This window comes from Fukomys damarensis, unplaced genomic scaffold, assembly GCF_012274545.1.
Source record: "Fukomys damarensis isolate Sample0158 unplaced genomic scaffold, DMR_v1.0_HiC HiC_scaffold_33, whole genome shotgun sequence".
In the NCBI taxonomy this organism is placed as follows: domain Eukaryota; kingdom Metazoa; phylum Chordata; class Mammalia; order Rodentia; family Bathyergidae; genus Fukomys; species Fukomys damarensis.
In genome coordinates this window covers 11781334-11803273 of record NW_022900945.1, presented here as the reverse complement: position 1 = coordinate 11803273, position 21940 = coordinate 11781334, and the positions used below count along the sequence as shown (strand labels likewise).

The window sequence follows — 21940 nt, the reverse complement described above, 5'->3', positions numbered from 1 at the left end:
TATACACACACATATATATATGTATATATATATGTATGTATATATATACATATATATATGTGTATATATATACATATATACATACATATATATGTATATATATATATACATATATACATACGGGCCCTAACATCTTGACAGTTAGTTAGATATTTTCCATTTGTTTGCTGTTCAAATATGTAAGTACTATACAATTATATTTATAATGATACTGTATTTGAGGAGCTTATTGATCCTTGTGCTGATCAACCTAATCCCAATCAAGCTCCAGCAAGGTCTTTATTTTTTCTGAACAGAGATTGACAGCCTAATTCCAAAATTTATATGAAAATGTAAAATCTCCACTATAGCTTGTATCATTGAGACAATAAATTCTAGTCTGTGTATGTTTACTAGGAAAGTAGACCATGAGTATATTGCATATATATGGTTTAGAATTAGATAATATTGGACAGAATAATGAAACTTTGTGATCAAATTATTTATAGAAAATTACTCATAATAAGTCGATAAGAATGTAAAATTTTATGAACCAAAGAAGCAATGAAATGGCTCAAATAATGATTGACAGGATCTCTCCCTTTTCTATATATTATCATATTGTTCAGAGTGATTAATGTATTCATTAATTAGTATAATTCTATATTATCTTAAGCATCTTATTTAGCCGTTTATGTTATTACATGTAAATATTTGTTTTTCAAGATCTCATTAAAATGGAACTTCAGAAATTAGATATGACTCATCTGATTTATAAAGATTCCAAACCAGACATATAAATTATAAGCTTTTGTCTTTTTTGTGTACACTAAAGTTTTGTTTCAGTTTCAAGACATTGGTCATTTTATTAAGGTTTTATGCAACTTATTTCACTACCTGTTAGTAACAAAAACAAGCACTGATTTGAGTTTTTGACTTTTAAGAAGTCAATGTATATGGGGCCAGGGATTTAGCTCAGTGGTTTGGTGGCCTGCCTTACAAGCGCAAGGACCCGAGTTCAATCCCCAGTACCAAAAAAAAAAAAAAAGAAGTTAGTGTATATAAAGTATATATACATAGTATAGCACAAAATTGTATTCTATCTCTTTGTATAAATGAAACATCTCTAAATTTAAATTAGCAAGTATCAGGCTTACTAATAATAGTAGTTTCTAATATTTATTAACACTTCAAAACTTAACTAAAATAAAGGCTAATTTTATTCATTTACTTATTTTTGGTTTTCTTTTCTTTTTTGAGACAGGGTCTCACTACGTAGTTCAGACTGGTTTTGAATCCAGTGTATAGACCAAGCTGGCCTCAAAGTTGAGTCAGTTCTCCTGCCTTAGCCTTCTGAGTGCATGTGCCACCAAACCTGGCCTAAAATAAAGCTAATTTTAATTTAAGCATTAAAGGAATAAGACCCCAAAATTCTAAGTTGTGTAAAATACAAAGTGATGTGATATTATTTATAAAACCACTAGAAGCCAATGCATTAGGATGTTTAGATAATAAAGTTTTGAAATTATATGGAAAAGTAGATCACAAAACTTTTAAGGGTTGTTTTGTTTGATTCTATGTTCAGTGATTCTTCTGATTGCCATACTCATTATGGTTATTTTGATATGAAATTTTGTTTTTTTATAAGTGTTTTTATATTTTCTTTATAGATATCTACTTGTTTACATTAGAATAAAAAACTCAAAATAATTATAGTATCTTTCTATTCCACTAAATTAAGCAGGGATATTCTAAGTAGCTTAAAATTTACTTAATATCTGTTTTTGGACATTATTGGGGGTATTATAGCATAATAATCAAAGCAAGGCCATTGGAATCAGCTCCTGAATTCAGATCCTCTGCCACTGACAAGTGGTTTAACCTTTGGCAAACTATTTGAACTCTTTTATTTTCAATTTCTGTGTTTGTAAAGTGGGAATAATAACTCTTCCTCATATAGGCTCTAAGAGAATTAATTTGTTCTTTGATTATAAATCCCTTAATTTTATGCTTTAAATATAGTTGTGTTGAGTGTTATTGAGAAAGCTTATCACACGCACTGATAAAAACTGTTGCTAGAATACTATTTGTACTACATTTTAGCCATCTGCTTTACATTATCTATTCTGGTTTTGTTAGTATTAACTTGATATTTAATATCTGGAGGACTTTTCTTTATAGAGAAATATTATAAAGAATCAAGAAACTGTGTTGTACCAGAAGATGGCAGCAGTAGTATGTTTGTACATAGGCAAGGATCTCTTCTGTAAGTGCCGGAATGAGGCAGAATATATCTTCAAATAAATCTTGATACGTGTGTTTTTTCAGAGCACTAACAGGAGAAAAAGACTTTCAATAGTGAAAGTTTACAAAATGATAAGAATTTCTTTGTATGTATAAGTTGTTTTGCTGTAAGAATCTTAACAATATTTTATGTTACCCATAAAATAGGTAGATCTATAGAATAGTTTTAAAATACCACCTTTCTAATACATATTTAGACCTTAGTTTCCATATTAATAAACATTTGACCAAGAAATGGAAGATTCAAAAGAAAAATCCTAAGACACTTATGTGAGGAGTGTTTGTTATTAATTTGTAAAAAAGGTAAATTAATCTATATAACTTAATGAGGAAAAGTAAATCCAATTGCCAAAAGATTGACCTATATATAATACTAGGCTTTTGCCTCTGAGGTAAAGCAAGAGGCAGAATTCATTTACATTAATAATATAAATCTTTGATCCCATTTTAGAAATTGCCATTTTGTTGAAATCGTGGGATGCCTTTTCACTTGGTTTTCAAGTTTTCTAAAGGTCAGATATTGCCAAATTTCCCTTCATTTCTTTTCAGGTTGCTTGGTAGGCATTTTTACAAACCTGGTCACATGCAGGCTGTTTGATAGGAGTTACTGTTAGCGTAGCCTCCTCATACCTACCTGTGTAGTTGGTTGTTTAAAAACTATTTCAGGGGGCTGGAAACATAGGTCAGTGGTAGAGCACTTGCCAAACATGTGCGATTCCCTGGGTTGGATCCTCTCCACCACAAAAAAATCCAAAAATGAAGTAACTCTATTTTAGGACTTTCTGTTTCTTTCTTTGTTTTTTTTTTTTTTTTTATCTTACTAATAATTCTCTTACAGGTTTAAATTCATTATTGTAGTTGACTGGAATACACATTCTGACATCATAATATTCATGTTCAACTACTTGTGGGTTTTATTGTGGGAGAAAAGTAAACCCAATAACAGACAGGACCCTGAGATTTTGAGTCAGTCCTTCATTTTACTGAAAAACTCATCTTTCTGTAGCTAATTGCTAAATTAAAATTTCATAATAAACTTTTCAAAGTAAAGCTAAAACACAACAGCAGGAAATAGTTATTTACTGAGCTTTTATTAAATGGATATAGTGTTGTTAGATAAATTCCTATAAGGTAATTAAAATTCTCATTTTAAAAATAGTTTTCTCATAAAATAAAGAAGACTAAAAAAACATGTTTGATTTTTACTGTGTACTTTTATTCTAAATAATAATTGAATGTTTATGTAAGAAAGGAAAATACTGTCTTCCTCAAGCAGAATCTTAATGACCATTTGCATTTGAGTTACAGATGACATTAATTTACCAACACTGACTAACTGTATTATTCTCCATCATTTTGTTTTAAATTCATGTGTACAGAGTTCTTATCATACTCAGCGATATCCCAGATTTCATACTTTCCTTAATTTGATGACATTATGACATATTGTTCTGACAGTACTTTCATTAAGAGAGCCCTAATATTGTTATGGAATGCCTTTTGCAATGAGATTGATCGGTTTCATTTTAACTTCAATATTAAAGTCTTCCTCTGTTCTTTATCTGATGGTAACAGCTTCTACTGTTAATTAGTATTTACCACTAAATGTTTAAAGAAATGGAAAAATAACAAAAATGAATGAAATCTGAGTTCACAGGATATGATCTCAGAATAGCTGAACTTGTCTCATGATAACTAAGTATGAATCACATTTGGCCACACTGGGCATTGTAATGCGTCTTGTTGGCGTGGCTTGTGCTCTACTGCCAGAAGTTCAGAGATACTTGGTGAGCAGTTTGATCGGGGTCTTTTTAAAACTAGCACACCTAATTTTTAAAAGTGTTTATTTTTTATACCAAAGAAATGTATATTTAAAGCACATATATTGCGAGATAGAGTGGGAACGTGGCATTTTATTTAGATTTCTATTAGGAGTCCTGAAGATTGCGCGACCCCCCCTTCTGATATCTTCCTCTAGCCCCTCACTACATTAAGATTTTCCAGTGATGCTATGAAGGTCATTCCTTGTGTGTACAACAGCAGGTTGTGTGAACTTGTAGAAAGCCTGCCTTCAGCTTCTGCCAGACCTGAAGTTACTTCTGAAGCTCCTCACATGGGAGCCGGAGCTGGGTTTTCTGGGGCTTGTTAAATCAGCTTTACCGAGTTACTTGGGAGCTCTTCTTTGTGCTTACACTGCAGATGACAGTAAATGAAATGCATTTCAACAGTTGGGCCTCAATTTGTGTGACATTAATTCTCTGGAGAGTTAATTTTCTGACCTCTGCTTCACAACACATCTCCTTCCTGTAGCTCACCACCTCCTTGGTGCTCTTTGGAAGAGGTTAGATCCAAGGTCAGGTTTTCCTGTCTTCTTGCCCAGGTTCTGGGTTGGTAATTAGAAGAACGGTGTTGTAACAAGTTTGCAAGGGGATCTCATTTCAAGGTGATGTAGGAGATTGTTTTCTCATTGCTATTTTTTAAAATACTAAGTGTTGGATTAGATTCTTGTTTTTGGTATATTTAGTAGAAAATTCTAAATGATTTTTTATTGCTCCAGACAATGTTTTGAATTACTTATTGATCTTAATTTTTAGTTTGAATCTAATTTAGCACAGGGTCTCTGTTTTCCTGTTCTTTTTGTTGGGTTTATTTTCACTGTTTGGTGATGCAGTGAGGCATTATACAATAAAACCTTTTTCTAAGTCACACATGACCTTATGCATGTATGATCTGTAGAGAATTTTTAGTGTTATTTCAGGAAGGCTTGGATAGCACAGAGAAAATATATTTTTTTTTTTTTTTTTTTTTTTTTTTTTTTTTTTTTTTTAGGGCAGTGAGCATCTATGAAAAAGAGAAAAGGACACAAAAGCAACAGTCACTTTTACGGACTAATTTCATAGGCTGCATAATTTGCCAGCTGCACTTTATTTGGACAATATTTTAATTGAGTTTTCTTTCTTTTTTCTTTTCTTTTCTTTTGGTACCAGGGATCGAACTCAAGACCTTGCACTGTGAGGAAGACAGTGGCACCTCTGAGCTAAATCCCTGGCCCAATTGTATTTTCATTTGAAATGGTAGCATAACTGTTTTGGACTTTTCACAGAGTAAAAAATCTCTTCACAGAGTAAACAAATGTCTTTTTGTTGTCTTCTACAAGAACACTTTTAGAGGGTCAGGGTTGTAGTTCAGTGGCCCCATGCCTGCTCGGCAAGTGCAAGGTCCTGAGTTCGATCCCTAGTACATAAAAACAAACAACAACAAAAAAAAACCCAAAACCAACACTGTAGAAATAGTAAAGCAAGTATCACACAGCTTTTTCTGTGCTGAAATTATTCCCTTATTAAATTATTGTAAAAGACCTTCTTAGTGATAGACTTGGAAAGAGATATTTAAATAAATGCAAACTTATATTTAAAAAAATACAAACTTCCACCCTACCACCACCACCACCACCACCACCACCACCACCACGAGGCATTAAAGAAGCCACTTCAGCATAGTTACAAAAGAGGGCGCTCTTGAACTGAGAATCCTAGTAAGTCACTCCCTCCTTTCGTCCCCATCCAAGATAAACTGCCATTGCCAATCCTGAAAAGTCAGTGTGAATAATCCTCAAGAGGAAAAGAAGAAATCTCCTCAAATACCAAGTTACTGTAAGAATAAAATGGAAAATCAGGCTATAATTTTCTTACTAAATTGACACAAAGAATGAAAGCAAAAATAAAAGGAAAGATTAAAGTACAGAACAGAGGAAATCTGAGAGGCAGCACTCAGATATGAATATATGAATAACCTCGATTAAACAAGCTGTTGCATTATGAAAAGACACCATGAGTCAGACATTTAAAAACTGTCAGTTTGAATAGAAAAAAACAACATAAGATGTGTGAAATAGGAGATCACTGAGCTCTGGAAAGGAATCGACCAGAAAAAAAAAACCAAAACAAAAAAACAATAAATAAATAAAAGGGCAAATCATTTCAGGAGTGAAAGCTTAAATTACAGAGTGCCCAAAGGAAGATGGATATTACCAAAAGTTCAGTTAGAGACATGAAAAATAGAAAGAGCCGAGAAAATAATACTGAAATAAGACATAAAAAGGATCAGAGAAAAAAAAAATGACAGAGAAGATCTCGTATACCTAATTTAATGCTTAACTAGAAAAACAAATGAACAGTGAATAGACATGGTATTTAAAGTTATAATCAAAACTTCTTGGATATAAAATAACTAAATTTCCAAATAGAAGGGACTCCTGTCTCCTGTGTATCTGGGAGAATTGATCTAGAATAACCAACTCTTATGATGTAGGATCTTAAAATAAAAAGGAGATAAAGGCTATGTGATTCTACAATTTAAAAGAATAGTAATAATTTTCAAATAGTAAAACAAAAATACATTAAAATTGGGCCGGGGTTTTAGCCCAGTGGTGTTGCTGCCTGCCTCGCAGTACAATGTCTTGACTTTGATCCTCGGTGCCAAAAAACAAACAAAACACATTAAAATTGAATAATTTAAATGGAAAAACATCAAATTGGTATCATGCTTCCTGACAGCAACATATATAAAGCAAGAAAACAATTTTTTTTTTTTTTTTGGTACCAGGGATCAAACTCAGGAACTTGTGCTTGAGAGGCAGGTGGCAGAACCACTGAACTAAATCCCTGGCCCATAAGAAATATTTTTAAGAAATAAAAAATAATCATTTTAATTAGTGGTAAAATATTTAATAAGTAAAACGTTATATGTCCACGATACCCGAGTTTACTAGTTAATTGGACTGTATGCAACTTTGAAAAGTATTGCAGTTTATGAAGAAAAATCTCAGTCATGCCTATGGGCTGATAAATGCTGAGATATCTAGATGTGTGTTGCTGAGATATCTGCAACTTACTTTTAATGGTTCACCAAAAAATTATCACATAAAAACATAAAAATGTATTTAGAATTTTTTGTGTCTTGACCTTTAAAAAAAAGTTACTTAAATTGCCTAATTTCAAATGTTTTTGCACAACTACAGAAATGTTTTTTGTTGTTTGAGAAACATTTTGCAAGTAAAATGCATTCTGTCTTCTACATAGCAAATTTAGATTTTTGGAGTAAGTAGTTTTTTTTTTCTTTTTTCTCTTTCTGAGAGTTAATGTTTGTGATCTGACTGTTGCCCATTGTTTTTCAGCAGAGTCCTAGTAAAATTGCTGGTGTAATAACAAGAATTGGAGTGATAGTGTCAAACTGATTCACTGAATTCTCCCCATCACGGGATGCAGTGAAAGAAAAGACACAAACAAAAACAAACGGATTTTACTGAAGAATTTCCTTGATGAGGAAGGAAAAGATTTTATTGACTTTTTATTTCTGATTTATAATATTTATATATCATTGATGAGAGCCTTTTCTGATACACAATGCATTAAAATTTTTCCCCCACTGTATTATTTTACTTTTTACTTTCTTGATTGTGATCTTTGAAATACAAAGGTTTAAAATTTATTTTTTCTTTTATTGCCATCTGTGAATTTTTTATACATGAAAGCGTGGACAGGGCTGGGGATGTAGCTCAGTGGTGCTGCCACCTGCCTCGCAAGCACAAGGTCCTGAGTTCAATACCCGGTAAAACCCTCCACCCCCAATGTGGACACATTTTTAAAATGAACATTGTGCAATGCTTTAAAGCAAAGTTTTGTTTTTAGGTCAGTGAAAGTATTGATCTGTGGTAAAATATACAGCTGTATTAATTTGCTAGGAGCTGACAAAGTATCACAGACAGGTGGTGTAAGCAATAGATATTGTTCCCCTTGGTGTGGGAGCTGGAGAATGTCAGCGGGGTCGCTTTCTCCTAATCCCCTCTCCTTGACCTGTCATTAAATGGCCGCTTCCCTTGGTGTCTTCAGTTTTGCTTTATTTAAATATTTTACTTATTTAAAAATAGTATCTGCCTTAACTTTGTTTTTTTTTTTTTTTATTTCTTTTCTTCAGTTATAAGGAAGACCAGATGGATGAGGAATTAATGGAACCTCTGAAATACGTTGAACAACTTCCTGTAGCTCAGATAATACACCAGGTTTGCTTTCCATTTTGTTCTTTTGAAAGAAACAAGACTGTTAATCTCTGAAAAATAATTGCTTTTGTTAGGGTTTTCAAAATCAATGTGCTATAGCTGAAAGGCATTTCAGACTGTCTGTCCCTATTTGGGCTCCACCTATTACGGTTAAAAGTCTCATTCACTGCACAATATTAAAATGCTACTTCAAGTGAAAAAAAAATACTACTTGCTGTGTAACACTAGAATTCTTACATTTGTAAAATACAGGGTAATCAGAATTATCTTGTGTGTCTTAATAACAAAACTTAATTTTAGAAAACTTCCATTTTGAACTCTTGCGTGTGGTACTTGTTCATGATGAGGACAAAGCTGAAAATAGATAATTTGGTGTAGTTTTTTGGAAAGGAAATAGTCGATCTACTTCCTCCACCCTACCCCATTATCAGCTCTTGTGAAGTGTAATTCTAAATGTAATGTGGGCAGTTTGTTCATTTCCAATTATAATGACTCTACCATCCCTCTGCATAATGATAATCTTAGAAAAGGCAGTGTTGTTAAGTATTTAAGCTTAGACTTTGTACTGTAATTTTGACAGCATATAACCTCTACCCTTCTGGGCCAGAGTCTAATCATTTTAAATGGTCTGTTGACTAGAGCTGTAGCCTTTAGACCTAGCAGATTTTTCAAATCTTTACAGATTTATAGGAAATACTTAAAACCCTTCCATGTCAGAATTTCTCTGAATTGTTGCAAACTATGATTATTTGATTCTTTATGTATATCCTTTCAATCAAAAGAATTTTTATCAGCTACAGGTTGACAAGACGTGCCAGTTTGAGCTTATTAAAAGAAACAGGCTTTTACTTTGAAATGTTGGCTATATAGATCTTTTCATTGATATTAAAATTCTATGAGAGATTACCAAAAAGTGGTGAGAAACTTACCCCTATGGGAAGCACATCTGTGCTTGGTAATCAGGTCCAGTTTATATGTCAGGAATTCCCTCGTGTTGTCAGAGCTTAAATGACCTAACAGTCTGCAAATGTCACATTTAAAATTCTGTCTTCATGCCTGACTCTCAGCATAAATGAATTAAACAGCAGAGCAGGCAGCAAGTCAATATGTTCTTAACAGTAAGGGTGAGCAATGAAACAGTTTGTGGTTTGTTCAGAATAGGTAAATAGAATCTGCCCAGAACGGTTCACCTAGAATAAAATCTGAAAGAGGAAACAAGAATTAACCTTTAAGATGGTTGACCAGATGAAATGTCAGGAGTATTTTCATGGTGTGAATGAACTAATAAACTACCTGGCCGATGTAACAGCTGTGTTTTGCGGTGATACACTGAATTCAAAGATGACAAGTTTTGACCCTGGTGAAAATTTTAGATTGTATATTTTTTGGCAATATGGAACTATCCATTTTAATACTAGATTATAAACATAATTAAAATTGTTCAGTGCCTGATTTTATAGAATTCAAATCTTTAAAAAATTTCGTATGATATAAATTTATTTTATTTTCATTGAACAAAATTAATTCTTTTCTCAATGAAGGAGTAGTCAGGAAAGGTCACTATTAAGGACAGAGTCTTCATTTATTCCTGTTGTTATTACCTCATTTTTTGTTTTTTATTTTTTATTTGCCAGTGTGATAGCTCAGGCACTGTTACCATTGGGCTGTGCAAGTGGTCTTTAAGAAACAGGAGTTGTAATACTAGTAATTCACCAGTAAGGGATTATTTGAAAGCAATTTTTTCCCCGAGAGAATAATAATAATGTTTTAATTAGGTTCAGCTAATTCCACAAAAGCTTTTTAATCTGTATCTAAATTATAGCAGTATTGTGGTGTGTAACTAACTTTCACCTGCAACTATTTTTGTGAGAAAGAATTCTGCATCATACTCGTACCTGTGCCTATTTAGAGCACACATCATTTCTATTTGAAACAAAGTTATTTATTTACATATTTTATATATCCTATTTGATTATCTGGACATTCTTAATGTTTTTTTTGATGTTCCTTTCAGCGTCTTTGTACCGTACATACATATGTCTGAATGGAGGCATAAGTATTTTTAATAGGACCTTGGAAACCAGGACCCCTCTCTTTTTCTTTCCTCCCTACTACCCAGGGGTCAGAAGCCAAGAACTGTCACTGTAGCACAGTTTAGAAGCTGTGCAAGGAATGGAGGCTTCTGAGGGACAGGGACAGAACAGAGACAGAGGCTGTAATGGGAAAAGCAGCTTGAGAAACAGAAGAGAGGAGTGAGCCTCAGTCCTTTGAGTATTCATTTCTGATGCAGGCTACCTACACTGCTTTCATAATCAGAGCTAGTTGGTTACCATTTTGTACTGCCAAATTATTTATTGTTTTTCTAGTGATCCTAGCAAATATGATGGCACATCTCAAACCCAAGAGACTCAAGTTAGAAACAAAAATGTTTATAAGAGAATCTGCTGGGATATCCAGATGGAAGCTAAATAAAATTGATAGTCTTTATATTTGCAATAAACACATAGAAATGGGAACCAAAGAAATTGTCTGTCACAACAATGAAAAGAACTGTGAAATAATTATAATTTCATTTAACAAGTAAACCATAGGATCTGTAACATGAACTATGAAAATGTACGTGTGTCAAGAATGTAAAGACATACCAACTATGTGATTGTGGAAGGAAGAAATAATATCACGAAAGTATAAATTCTCCCAAATGAACCATTTTAATTATAATGGAAAAAGTTTTTTTAGCATTAAGAAAAAATGACTGTGATTTATAGGGAAGAATTTTAAAAAAATTAACAAATAAATTATGTAAAAGAGAGAGAGAGGCATTTGCTTTACTAGCTATCAAAATATTATCCAAAAGCAAATATAATCAGGTGAATATGGTATGGATAAAAGAATAGACAAATGGATCAGTGGAGGAATGGATCTGCAACTTTATTGAGTTTTAATTAACAGTAAGTATTATATTTTACATGCATCATGACCCTTGTGTGTGTTAAAAATAGAAATAAAGGTTCCATGATATATTTAACCTCATTGCATATGATACATTGGGATATTTTTTCTGTTCTAATTATATTTTAGAAGTGCCAAATAAAGTCCACTAACTTGCTTTTACAAGCAACCTATAGTCCTGACCTGTTGCTCAAAAGACACTAGAATTGAGAATCCAGAAAAAATTACATTTGATAACTTAATATGTACTTTATTTCAGTACAAAAGCAGCTAATTCTATGTCATACTTTGTTTAAGATAAAATTTGTATGTTTAAGGATGTACTGTAAAATACATAAATAGATAAATATTTGAAGAACATTTAGGCTCTTACTTAAGTAATGTGAAAGTAGGGAAGAACTTTTTAATGAACACAGAAATGCTCAGAAGATATGGTCAGCACCATACAAATGGAATGTATGTGACACAGGAACCCACAAGTTAGAAGACAAGACAAATATTAAAGTCAAGACAAATCTGTTTACCAAGGAAATAACAGTAAACTCATTAATATCTGCAATATACAAAGAATTTTTGGAGTATTATAAAAGGCAAAAGAACTCAAACAAACAAAAATAAACAAACAGCAATGACAACAAAACCCAGGTGAATAGAAAGAAAAGACAAAAGAGATGAAGAGCAATTTAGAAAAACAATAATGAAAATGGTCAGCACGTTGAAGAGCCTCAAAATCAGTAAAGCACACATTAAAATTTTAATGAAAAATTTATTTTCCATCAAACTGGTGTTATTGAAGTTTTACTTTAAACTCAATCTGTCAGTTCCTAAGCAGATTAAACATGGAGTTACCATATGACCCAGCGATTCCAGCACATAGTGTACACAAGAAATATGAAAACACTTCCAATGAAAAGCAAAATATTTGTTCCAGTGTTATTTTTAATAGCTGGAAAATGGAAACAACCCAATGTTCATCAGCTTGGAAGGGGATAAGTACGATGTAGTATATCCACACAATGGAGTATTATTCAGCAATAAAGGGGAATGAAGTACAGTTGCATGCCCCGACAGGGGTGAACTTTATAACTTACTGACCAAGAAGTGAAAGGAGCCGATCACAGAAATCCCCATATTGTATGATTACATACATGAAATCTCCAAGATAGCCGGATCCATGGCGACAGAAAGTGGATTAGTGGCTGGCCAGGTCTGGAATGGGGTAGGAAAGGTACTCATAGATGAGATCTCAGAATAGTGATGTTTATACCAGCCTTCCTGTGACCACAACAAACTAGAAGCAATGAGAGCTTCTCAGCATAGTTGATATAATGTGTATGATTTCCACAAGCCACAATTCAGTTGGACAAAAGTATGTTTTTCTGTCTTTTTAAATAACGGGATATATTTTCTTATCAAGTAATCTTCTTTTCCCTTTTCCTGTTTATGCCTGATGGAAGAAAATGTAAACTAGTCATTTCTAGGTAAAGTCACTCACACCCACATGTTTCTCACTCTTCTACCACTTCCTAGAATGCTAGAATCATGGCGCAGGTGAAAGTGTGTAGTTCACGTAGCTTTATGGCGCAGAAGGGACTCAAAGTGCCCTTCCACTGAGCTAAATGGTTATATTTTATGCTTCTAGATTGTCATCTCATCTAATAAACACTGCAATGTTGTGCATAGCACATCTGTTAAAATCTAACCTATCCTTTCTCTCTGCGTGGTTGCAGAGCTCTGATAAAATTAGAGTAAGAGAACAGAGTAGCGTTGGGAGTGACCAGTCCTAAGAACTGGAAATGTAATGATGTGTGTGTGTGTGTGTGTGTGTGTGTGTGTGTGTGTGTGTGTGTGAGATATTTATTGTTACAAGGATACTGTATTTATTCTTACCTTATAACAAATGGAAAAAATGAATTCTATTTGAATTATAGATTATGTAAAAATGGTTCAATCCCCAGCACCAGAAATTGGTAGTGTAATAGCCAAGTTCCAGTTTGTTCACCTACTCATAAGCCCATGGGTTGATAAATATTGCTAATGTATGATGAGCCGATGATCACTTTTTTAAATGGCCTCTTAATTGTGAAGATACAAGGATTGTAAGACTTTTGGGAAATATATTCATTATGAAAGACGAAGATTAGAATAGGCCAATTGGAAAGGGTACTTAGCAAACAGGGCACCAGGAACAAAAAGCATCATCATCGTTAATTATGATGGAAAACAGTGAGAAAGTATGAAGCAGGATGCCATACAAAACGGGAATATTTAGAAAGAAGCATCAGCTCTTGGAAACTGAAACTATGAGTACAAAGGACAATTTCAGTAGAAGGGTTTGAAGGCACTGTTGAGGAAAACCCTCCAAATGTAGAATGAAAGGACAAACGGGGGAATTGGAATTAAGTGTTGGGTTCTCCCAGATCCCCATGGGTCTCCCACATTTCTCTCCACCTTATGAACAGAGGCAGCGACAGCCTTTCGTTCTGGATAACCTTGTTTGTATAGTGAACACCTTTTGAGAGAGAGAGCTGCTCTCTGGGGTAAACGGCGGCTATGTTTGCTACCCGGTATAATACGATAATGCCTTTCTCCCGACCAAAGGTTAGACAGCTTAATTTAGGCTTTTATAAAAAGATTTAAGGCTTCTTAATCTTGGGCCCTGCCTGTTACATGAACCCACAGTGTGCATGGCATCTTCCTGGGCCACCAGTAGGACTTGGGCAAAGGAAAATGACCGCATGCTAGTCCCGAGTCTCTGCCCCTAGTCTCGTGTCTTTTACTAGTGTCCATGAAAATATGCTCTGTGGAGGGCAAAACTGCAAGACCTTCACAGTTTTAAACAATAACCAGTGAAGTCCAGCATCTGGCTAATAGAAGTAAAAGGAAAAGAAGAAAGAGAAAATGTATTAAAGAAATAACACAAGAAAACTTTTCCAGAACTCAGTGTTTCCAAGTTGAATGCTCAAGGCAATGAATAACAAATATATCCCATACCAAGGAACATAAATTTGAAATTTTAGAACAGTAAATTGTTTTAAATTATAAAATCTCAGAATGAAAAAAAACACAAGAGGGTAAGGTTCAGAATGTCATCAGACTTTTCAATAGTAAAACTTTAAACAAGAAAGTAATGGAGTGATATCTTTTAATTATGTGAGAAAGTAATTACCAATTTAAGATTCTATTAACTACCAAATTATCCTGCAAGTATCATGATACTGGAAAAATATTGCACGTCTCAGTATTTTTTACCCACTTACCCTTTTTGAACAAGTTAGTAGAGATTCAACATTAAATGAAGGAGTAGACCAAAACCTGAAAATACATTATCCAGGAATTGGGATTTTTCCATGAAAAGGAGAGCCTAGTGAAATTCCCAGATTGATAGTGAAGTGAAGTCTTGGGGTGGCAGCTATTTAGAAGTTTAGATTAAAAATGTAAATTGGAGCTACACAATGGAGGATTCTGGATGGTAATAAATTATCATATATGTCTAACCCTGCAAGGAGAAGTGGTAATTAAATGAGTAGATTTAGTGACAGCCACATAGAGAAGCCAACTATAACTTCAAGAAGAAAAGTTATATAAAAGAGATACATTAGCAGTAATTTTGTGGCTCAGCTCAGTATTTAGTGATAATAATTGTTCAGCAAAAACTTGTGACATGAATGTACAGGGATATTTTGAGTACATTGTGCTATGAGAGAAACAAAAGCATGGTGTGAACTCAGTAAAAGCTAAGTACTGACTTTATGCCTCCAGCAGTGTGTCTGTTCTTGGTCCTGGTGATTATTGTTTCCATCTGTAGAATTTAATTTATCTTTACTGTCCAGTCTGTTCCTATCTTAAGCAAGCACATGATTAAAGCAACTTGATTAGACAATTTTTTTTTTTTACTTTTGGGGCAGGTTTCAGAGGTGTGAGAGATTGAGTGCTGGGATCCAAAATGATGACATTATTTTTTCTTCTTTATTAATTTAGGTTCCTCTCCTAATGCAAAGGGTCTATACAAAGTCACAAACGATGTAGGTTTTAAAAAGCTTTAGCTTTATGTATCAATGAATACTCTGCCTCGATGGAGAACTATTACCTACTTTTTCCCACGTGTGGTTTTATCCACATTCCAGGCTTGCCCTGGTTCTCCTAGTTTAATTATAGCCTTTTGCCAGTCCTTCGATATTTTGATAAAATTAGCGTTTTGTAAGATCTGTTTTTATAAATTAAGTTTATTGGTATATCTGATTTGCATTTCATGAATTAATGATCACATTCATCATATGTACATGATATATCTTGATTCTTATTTTTTCCCCTTCCCCTACTGTCCCTTCAACCCCTCTTCCCATCCTTATTTACAGAAGCTTTGTTTCCATTTCACCCTTCTTTTCTAATTTTTTTCTTTCCCTTTCTTCCTTTTCCCCACACACTTCTCAAGGTCCCCTACCCATTGAACATTTTCTTTCAGTTTCACAGTATCTGTTATATAATTTGATCCTCGTGTGCAGTCAGTTTCTCACACCAGAGAAAGCATAGTCTCTAGGTGTATCCATTTAGCTACAAATGTCTCAAGCTTATCTTTCTTTGTGGCTGAGTAGTATTCCATTGTAAAAAAATCTTATTTATCCATTCATCAGTTGATGGGCATTTGGGCTGTTTCCAAGATTTAGCTATTATAAATTGTGTCTCTATAATCATGGGTTTGCATATATTGCCTGTGGTATGATGCTTTTAATTCTTTTGGGAAGACCAAGGGGAATAGCTGGGTCAAATGGAACCTCTAGTTTTAGTTTTTTGAGGAATCTCCACACACATTTCCACAGTAGTTGCCCCAGTCTGTATTCCCACCAACAGTGGAGAAAGGCTCCTTTTTCCCCCACAGCCCCACTAACATTTGTTTTTGTTTGATTTGTTGATAATAGCCATTCTTTCTAGAGTGAGGTGGAATCTCAGCATTGTTTTAATTTGCATCTTGTGAATGATCAGTGATGTTGGACATTTTTCATGTATTTATTTGCTGTTTCTGCTTCTTCATCTGAGAACTGTCTATTCATTTCAGATGCCATATTTGGGTTGGGTCTTTAAATTTGGGGGTCTGATTTTTTTTGAGTCTAGATAGTAGTCCTTTGTCTGAGAAACAGCTGGTAAAATTTTTTTCCCACACTATGAGTTTTCTCTTCACTCTGTTGGTTGTTTCTCTTGTTGTGCAAAAACTTTCTAATGGGATCCCAGTTGTTGATTCTTTGTGATAGTTCCTGTGCAATTGGGGTTTTGTTCATAAGGTCTTTGCCTACACCAGTGTCTTTAAGAGATCTACCCAATCTGTCTTCCAGCAGATTTATTGTTTCTGTTTTAATATTTAGATCTTTGATCAATTTTGATTTTCATTTAGTGCATGGTGAAAAATATAGGTTTAGTTGTAATCCTTGGCAAGTTGAAACCCAGTTTTTCCAGCACCATTTATGAAAGAGGCTTTCTTCCATTGAAGGTGTTTGGCTCCTTTGTTAAAGATAAAGTGACTGTGTATGTCCAGAGTTGTTTATGTATCTTCTGTTATGTTCCATGATTCTTAGGTTTGTTTTTTGTTTGTTTGTTTTGCCAGTACCATGCTGTTTTTATCACAGTAGCTTTGTTTTTTTGGGGGGGTACCGGGGATCGAACTGAGGTCCTTGCGCTTGCAAGGCAGGCCACCAAACCGCTGAGCTAAATCCCTGGCCCGATATCACAGTAGCTTTGTAGTTCAATTTCATTTTGTGGATTGTGATGCCCCCTTCCTTGCCTTTGTTGCCTAAAATTACCTTTGCTATTCTAGGTTTCTTCTGGTTCCAAATTAATTTTAGGATTGTTTTCTCTAATTCTGTGAGATATGCTGTTGGAATTTTGATTTGGATTGCATTAAATCTGTACAACAGTTTTGGAAGCATGACCATTTTCAGTATGTTGGTTCTTCCTACCCAAGAACAAGGGATATCATTCCATTTTCTGATATTCGTTTTGATTTTTTTTTCAGAGTACTGTAGTTTTTTTTTGTTTTTTTGTTTTTTTTTGGTACCAGGGATTGAACTCGGGTCCTTGCACTTGCAAAGCAGGTAGTGGAACCACTGAGCTAAATCCCGGGCCCTAGAGTACTGTAGTTTTCAATGTAGGGGTCTTTAACTTCCTTTGTTAGATTGATTCCTAGGTATTTCTTTCTTTCTTTTTTTTTTAATGCTATTGTGAAAGATATTGTTCTCCTAATTCCTCTCTCAGTAAGTTTGTTATTCATGTACAGGAAAGCTATTGATTTTTGAGTGTTGACTTTGTATCCAGCTACACTACTGAATTTGATTATTAAGTGTAGAAGTCTTTTGATGGGTCTTGGGGTCTTCTATGTAGAATATCATGTTATCTGCAAATAATAATAATTTAACTTCTTCCTTTCCTATCCTTATTTCTTTTTCTTGTATAATTATGTGGCTTGTGTTTCCAGAACTATATTAAACAAGAATGGTGAGAGTGTACATCTTTGCCTTGTTCCTGATTTTAGAGTGAAAGCTTTTAGTTTTTGTCCATTTAGTATGCTGTTGGTTTGTCATAGATGGGTTTTATCAGATTGAGATGAAGAACATCTGTTCCCATTTTCTGTAGGGTTTTTATCATGAATGGGTGTTGGACTTTGTCAGATGCTTTGTCAGATGACTTTGTCTTCATATGTTTTTGTCCTTGGATCTCTTAATATAGTGTATTACATGACAAGGATAAGTCGATATATATATCAGTTAACCATCAATGTTAATGGTCTCAATTCACCAATTGAAACAGAATGGCAGAGTAGATCAAGAAAAAAAATTCTACAATATGCTGTATATAAGAAAAGCATTTACTTAAAAAGAAATTCATAGACAAAGTCACAGGATGGAAAACAATACTCCATGTGATAGGAACCCGGAAAAAAGCCGGGGTAGCTGTTCTATTTGCAGACAAAGTGGATTTCAAGCCAAGAATAATTAAGAGAGACAAAGATGGTCACTACATCCTTGTAAAGGGAACAATCCAAGAAGAACAGATGAAAAATATAAATATATATGCACCAAATGCTAGTAAAGCCAACTTTGTACAACAAATATTAACAGACATGAAAAGTCAGATAAGTACTAATACAGTTGTAATGGGGGACCTTAATACCCTACTGTTACAAATGGACAGATCAACTAGACAAAAAAATCGACAGTGAAATATTAGAACTTAACCAGTGTTTGAATAGATGTCTGCATAGTGTTCCATCTCATATCAGAATACACATTCTTCTCTGCTGCACATGGGACTTCTCCAAAATAGACATGTAGTAGCTCATAGAACATGCTTAAATAAATGCAAAGGAATTGAAATTATCCCAGGCATATTACCAGACCTTAGTGCAATGAAATTGGGAATAAATGGCAAAAGAAACCACAAGAACTTCATAATTACATGGAAATTAAATAGCACCCTCCTGAGCAACCAATGAGTCACAGATGAAATTAAAGAAGAAATTAAACACTTTCTACAAAGATTTGTTTTTAAATGCATCTCTTCACCTCTTCATAGTATACATAATAGTGGGATGTTCTCATTTATTCATATAAGCAGCACCAAAGATTACTGTAGACCCAGGTATTATTACAGACATAGTGCTTAGAGAGAACTACCAGTCTCTTCTTGCCTAGCCTTATTTCACCTGTATTTTGTTACTCTTTCTGGAATTAGAGATAATGTTTCTAGAACAACTAGTTCATGTGGTATCCTGGTGCACCGTTGTCTTTCTTTGGGAGTACTGTGTTGGCATTTGGGTGGTTTATGCACTGTGGGACGTTTGTCATCCCTGGTCTTTACAAATTCCAGTTGACAGTAACACTGCTTAGTCATTTCAGCTCTAAAACTTGCCCTCATCTTTTCTGATCTCCTCCCCTGGTATAGAGGGCAATACCACCTCAGGTGTAGGACTACTGCAGGTAATTATTTTCAATATCTTTCCATAGGATTTTTTTATTTGTATAATCTTGTAATTGTGACATTTCAAAATACATATAACTGACGTCTCTCAGTTTTCTATATTCAGATATGTTGTCTTGAACTCTGCAATTTTAGATCTGTTGTTACACGACATGGATTGGGGTAATCTTTTTAGGTTCTGAATTTGTTAATGATTATTCATGTTTTTATTGCTATAGCTATTTTTGGCCTTTTAATGTTTTTTGATTCCAGTAATGCCTATCCTATTATAGTCACACTTTAATAAGAGTTGACTTAAATATCTATCAAGTAGAAACTCTGATATCTTCTTTTTAAAAATATGCCTGTTGAATTATCAATATCTGGAAACTCATAAAAAAGGTACTGATTCTATATCATTCTCTGCCCAAAGACTGACTTAGATTGCTTTAAAATCTTGTAGAGATTTTCCTTAACCATAGCAACTTTAAAACTGAAGTGTAGTGAAAAGAAATATATTGCTCATTTATTTTCATTCAAGTTATAAGGCAAGTAATGAAAATTAAACTACTTGAAGACCATGTGCTTCTTTTAATATCAACCTTGATATGTTTTTAAACTAAGTTAACCTCAGCTTTCACATTAAAACTTATGACAGTCTTTTCCAAAAATGTCACTTTTTGAGGAATAAATGAAAGCTATTTGAAAATAGCAATCAAAATTTCAATAATGGTATTTCATCAATTTTATTATTTTTGAAAAATTTTGGTACATGTATAAATTTATCAATATATCACTTTCTGATATATTAAATTTTATATTCAAAATGAAAAATGCGAGCCTTACTAGTTATATGTTTTTCAAACGAAAACAGGTTCTTGTTTTCGCCAGACTAGTAAACATTTTTAAAAAGGGGAAAAGTTGTTGTTGATAAGCAGACAATGAAATACACATGCTCCCTTTTCCTTTCTCCCTCTCTGTCTCTTTTCTCCCTTTTCTGCCTTCTTCCTCACTGCTCTGCCTTTCACAATTTTAATATGCAATTGGTTTATAACCCCTATTTATATTGTATCCCTTATATGACTCTAAATTCCTCTGTTCCTTTGCATCTTTGTTGCATGACAAATGCAAAGCCTGTTTCGTGGTTCTTCATCACCACCACCACCACCATCTGAAAGTGACCGGCAGCATCGAAGAAGTTAACATTCCCAATTTATGCATGAGTAAATAGAGGTTCAGAATAGTTTAAGTAATTTGCCTGAAGTTTTCCTCTTGTAAGTGGCAAAGCCAAAATTGGATCTAGGTCTGTTGTACTCCTCAGTCCATATTCATAACTACCAGGGTTTACTTCCTCCTTAGGCAGACTTAAAATCTCTTTCGAAGGAACTTTGTCCTCAGAAAATTTGATGAATGAGTTATCAACAGGTGTAATGCTTGGTCTGGTTCACTGAAACCATATTTTGGAAGAACTAAATATCAACAGATTTAGTTCAGTATTCTTTAGAAGATGAGTATTCATGTATTTAATAACTGGTCTAAAGGAACTCACTGCTTCATCTATTCCTAATTTCTTTCTCCATGCCCAACTGTACTTTTCTCCGCATTATAGCATTGAGACAGGAGAGATCTGAAGGAATACGAATACAAAAGGGATAAAGATGGATGCTAAGGAATCACTTTGTTTATATATAAAATTTTACCTGGAATATGCAAAGTTGTGAGAAAAATGAGTGTCAAAAAACCTTACTGATCATTAACTTACACTAGGGAACCTAAACACTTGAGAATTAGCTGCACACAACTAAAACAATCAGTAATTAGAAACAACTAGACAAACACATTTCTTTCACAACTCAAAGTAATTTAGAGTCTATCACATTTAGAAAGCAAACATCCCTGAGAATAACAGATATTTGACCCTTTGTATTGCTTTGAATATTAAGATACATGGTGGCACTTCACTCTTCTCCTTATATATTATAGCTTCATCATCTTAGTTACTAAGACATCTTAGTTATCTTTCAGAATGTCTTTGGTGGTTCTTCGCAGAGAATATGTTAGCAATTTTTTCTTTTTTTAAAAATATTCTTATAGTCAAGACATTAAGATATGTTTTATAATGGGTTTCATTTTATTAATAGATAGCATGATAGAATCATAGTGGCAGCTCTGAATTGAGTTTTTATCCTTTAAAACCCATTGTAATTTTGTAAATATGTCAAACAGGAAGAATGTTTTCTTTTTCTTTATTTAATTATATCAAACTGTGCTTCAGAGTGGAAGGTGTTAACTTACAGTGCAATAATTAGGTATGGTAGCACCCTAGTTAAAAGTAGGAAGAAAAGAAAAATATATTGTTGCTTTTAATCGGCTTTCATTGTTATGTGGTCATCTTAATGAACTTGACACCAGCCAGGTGTAGTGGTGCACACCTGTAACCCCAGCACTCCAGAGTCTGAGGCAGGAGGATCGTTGTGAGTTCAAGACCAGTGTGGGCTACATAGTGAGTTCCAGGTCAGTCTCAACTACCTAGTGAGACCCTGTGTCAGAACCAAAACAAAACAAATGAATTTGACACCCGTCAAACCCACGTATTCACCAAGCATCATACCAGACATATAGCAGAAAGGAAAACAAAGCCAGAGAATGATTCTCATATTCATTCTCTCTCTTCTCCCCACTCCCCCATCTATTTTTCAT

General features: G+C 33.9%; 1 protein-coding gene across 1 annotated transcript in view; it reads left to right on the top strand.

Annotated features, from left to right (window-relative positions):
- The window catches only part of Pigk (phosphatidylinositol glycan anchor biosynthesis class K), an 87970-nt gene that overhangs the window by 50505 nt on the left and 15525 nt on the right, over positions 1 to 21940 (top strand). Inside the window, exon 10 of the mRNA XM_033758282.1 lies at positions 8260 to 8344. Within this exon, the coding sequence (XP_033614173.1) occupies positions 8260 to 8344 (85 nt within the window). The remainder of the gene's footprint in view (positions 1 to 8259; positions 8345 to 21940) is intronic.